The 3,294-nt window shown below is 66.7% G+C and overlaps 1 protein-coding gene across 1 annotated transcript; it reads left to right on the forward strand.

Annotated features, from left to right (window-relative positions):
• Nucleotides 1–253: 253 nt before the first annotated feature.
• On the forward strand, nt 254–3,289 carry LOC100546839 (probable carboxypeptidase X1; the record flags this gene model as incomplete). Its single annotated transcript, XM_010728077.2, has 9 exons — nt 254–718; nt 795–883; nt 959–1,082; nt 1,155–1,351; nt 1,421–1,600; nt 2,016–2,313; nt 2,382–2,521; nt 2,815–2,917; nt 3,153–3,289. Coding segments are annotated over 9 exons (1,733 nt in total), but the record flags the coding sequence as incomplete, so codon positions are not given.
• Between the last annotated feature and the right edge of the window lie 5 nt (nt 3,290–3,294).

Here is a 3,294-nt window from a genome sequence, read left to right on the forward strand (position 1 = left end):
TGTGCTGCTGCCCGCTGGGGGGGCCGGGGGCGCGGGGGGACACGCGGGGCTGAGCGGGGCCTCGTGGCACGGCGGGGTGTGCGTGGAGGTGAACGGGGCGGCGTGGTGCCCAGGGACGCACGTGGGAGCTGTGCGGGCGGGTGGGTGCAGGTGGGTCTCCCCACAACCACAGCGTGCGGGAATGTGGGAGAAACGGGGACTGACAGTGGGGTTGGGGTCCCTGGGTCACAGCTGTGCCAGGAGTCCGGGTGAGTCCCATTGCCGGGAGCCGTTTGGGGTCCCCATGCTCATCCCTGGGGGCCCCTGTGCTGCAGGGGGGCACGGAGCAGTGCGATACCCCAGCCCCACAGTTCTGCCCCGCTCGGGTCCCTCAGCGCCGGGCTCAGCCCACTGCCACGTGTCTGCTCCTCATTAGGGGCTGGAACGGGGCCAGGGGAGGACGGGGCCACGCAGCGCAGAGCCCGTAACCCTTTGGTCCCCATTGGTGGCTCTGCCCCATCCCCACATCCCAGCACCCCCGGGTGCCACGCCGTGCCCACGCTCACCCAGGGGTTGGGACCCCCCCAGGTGTTCCCGGCCAACAAGGACCCTGAGACGCCGGTGCTGAACACACTGCCGTGCCCGGCGGTGGCACGATACATCCGCATCAACCCACAGAGCTGGTTTGAGAACGGCACCATCTGCCTGCGGGCCGAAGTGCTGGGCTGTGCCATGCCAGGTGGGAGCGGGCACGGCACGCGGGGCGGGGGGCTGCTCCGTGCGTCCCTCACCCTGCCCGTGTCCTCACCCCACAGACCCCAACAACATCTACCAGTGGCCCTATGAGCCCGTGCCCACCGACAAGCTGGATTTCCGGCACCACAACTACAAGGAGATGAGGAAGGTGCGTGGGGATCCCCCCAGTGCGTCCCTGCAGGCCTGGGTGCCCCCAGACCCCATGCGAGTGCTTTCCCCGCAGCTGATGAAGAGGGTGAACGAGGAGTGCCCCAACATCACCCGCATCTACAGCATCGGGAAGAGCTACCTGGGCCTCAAGATGTACGTCATGGAGATCTCCGACAACCCGGGGCGGCACGAAGTGGGTACGTCTGTGGGGTGGGATGTGGGGCTGGGTGGGGGGTCGGGACCCACAGGCAATTGGGCCGTACCCACAGGCGAGCCCGAGTTCCGCTACGTGGCGGGGATGCATGGCAATGAGGTGCTGGGCCGGGAGCTGCTGCTCAACCTGATGGAGTATCTGTGCCGCGAGTTCCGGCGCGGCAATCCCCGCGTGGTGCAGCTGGTCACCGGCACACGCATCCACCTCCTGCCCTCCATGAACCCCGACGGCTACGAGACCGCCTACCGCCTGGTAGGGCCCCAAACCCAAACCCCAGGTACTCATCCCGTTGCCCGCCAGCTGACCCCGCACGCCCCATAGGGGTCGGAGCTGTCGGGCTGGGCCATGGGCCGCTGGACCTATGAGGGCATCGACCTCAACCACAACTTCGCCGACCTCAACACGGCGCTGTGGGACGCTGAGGACAACGACCTGGTGCCCCACCAGTTCCCCAACCACTACATCCCCATCCCTGAGTACTACACCTTCGCCAACGCCACGGTGAGGACACGGCACTTGGGGTGCGGGGATGGTCTGAGGGTCCTGGAGGTGTCCCCACAGTGCGGTGTCACCGCTGGTGTCCCCTGCGGCACAGGGATGAGTTGGGGGTCCCAGCTGTGCCCCCAAGATGCAGTGTTACCACAGGTGGCCCCTGGAGCACTGGGTTGGATTGCTGGTCCCAGCTGTGCCCCAGTGATGCGGTGTCACACAGGGACCCCTGGGGCACAGGGCTGGGTTGGGGGTCCAGCTGTGCCTCTATGATGCAGTGTCACCACAGGCAGCTCCTAGGAGCGCAGGGGTGGGTTGGGGGTCCCAGCTGTGCCCTAGTGATGCGATGTCATGGCAGGTGACCCTTGGGGGCACAGGGCTGGGTTGGCGGTCCCAGCTGTGCCCCAATGATGCGGTGTCACTGCAGGTGGCCCCAGAGACGCGGGCAGTGATCGACTGGATGCAGCGCTACCCCTTCGTGCTGAGCGCCAACCTGCATGGCGGGGAGCTGGTGGTCACCTACCCCTTTGACATGACCCGCACCTACTGGAAGGCTCAGGAATTGACCCCCACTGCGGACGACGGCGTGTTCCGCTGGTTGGCCACCGTCTACGCCACCTCCAACCTGGCCATGGCCAGCGAGGAGCGGCGCCTCTGCCACTACGACGACTTCATGCGCACCGGCAACATCATCAACGGGGCCAACTGGCACACGGTGCCCGGCAGTGAGTGTGAGGCCGGGGGGGGTCCCGCAGCCCCCCGCCCCCCCTGATGCCCCGTTGCCCTCCCTTAGGTATGAATGACTTCAGCTACCTGCACACCAACTGCTTCGAGATCACCGTGGAGCTCTCGTGTGACAAATTCCCCCACGTCTCCGAGCTGCCGACGGAGTGGGAGAACAACCGCGAGTCGCTGCTGCTCTACATGGAGCAGGTGGGGGCTGCAGGGGGTGGCCGGGGGTCCCACGGTGTCCCCCAGGCTTTGCAGCACCTTCCCTGCTCCCTGCTTGGGGCTGGGGCAGCAGGGGGCTGCGGTGGGCTTGTGCTGGAGGTGTGTGTGCTCCGAGGGTTCGTGTGTGCTGGTGTGCCACGGGGCCGTGCCGTGCTGCCAGGCCGTGCCCCAGAGCTTGCATTGGGTCCAAACAGCCCTGGTGCAGCTGAGGGTGCCCCACACGGGTGCTGTGCAGTGTGAGGTGCCCCCCTGACCCCCGGCCCTGTGGTTCCCAGGTGCACCGTGGCATTAAGGGGGTGGTTCGGGATGAAGAGACGGGTGAGGGCATCGCCAACGCCATCATCTCTGTGGATGGCATCAACCATGATGTGCGGACAGGTACAGCGGGACGGAGATGGGGAGGGGGACAGGGACAGGGACGGGGTGGGGGATGGGAAGGGATGAGGCGGGATGCGATAAATGGGATAGATGGGATCGAAGGACTAGGGATGGAGGAGACGGATGGAGGGGATGGCGAATGGGATGGGATAAACACGGGAGGGGATGGGATGGGATAAATGGGATGGAGACGGAGATGGGGCGTCACCACTGGGTCCCTGCCCTCCCCCCACAGCTGTGGATGGGGATTACTGGCGGCTGCTGAACCCCGGCGAGTACGAGGTGACGGCGCGGGCCGAGGGTTACGAGGCGGCCACACGGCCGTGCCGCGTCTCCTTCGAGAACGTTCCCACGCCCTGCAGCTTCCGCCTGGCGCG

The sequence above is a fragment of the Meleagris gallopavo genome, unplaced genomic scaffold, assembly GCF_000146605.3.
Source record: "Meleagris gallopavo isolate NT-WF06-2002-E0010 breed Aviagen turkey brand Nicholas breeding stock unplaced genomic scaffold, Turkey_5.1 ChrUn_random_7180001953197, whole genome shotgun sequence".
NCBI lineage: Eukaryota > Metazoa > Chordata > Aves > Galliformes > Phasianidae > Meleagris > Meleagris gallopavo.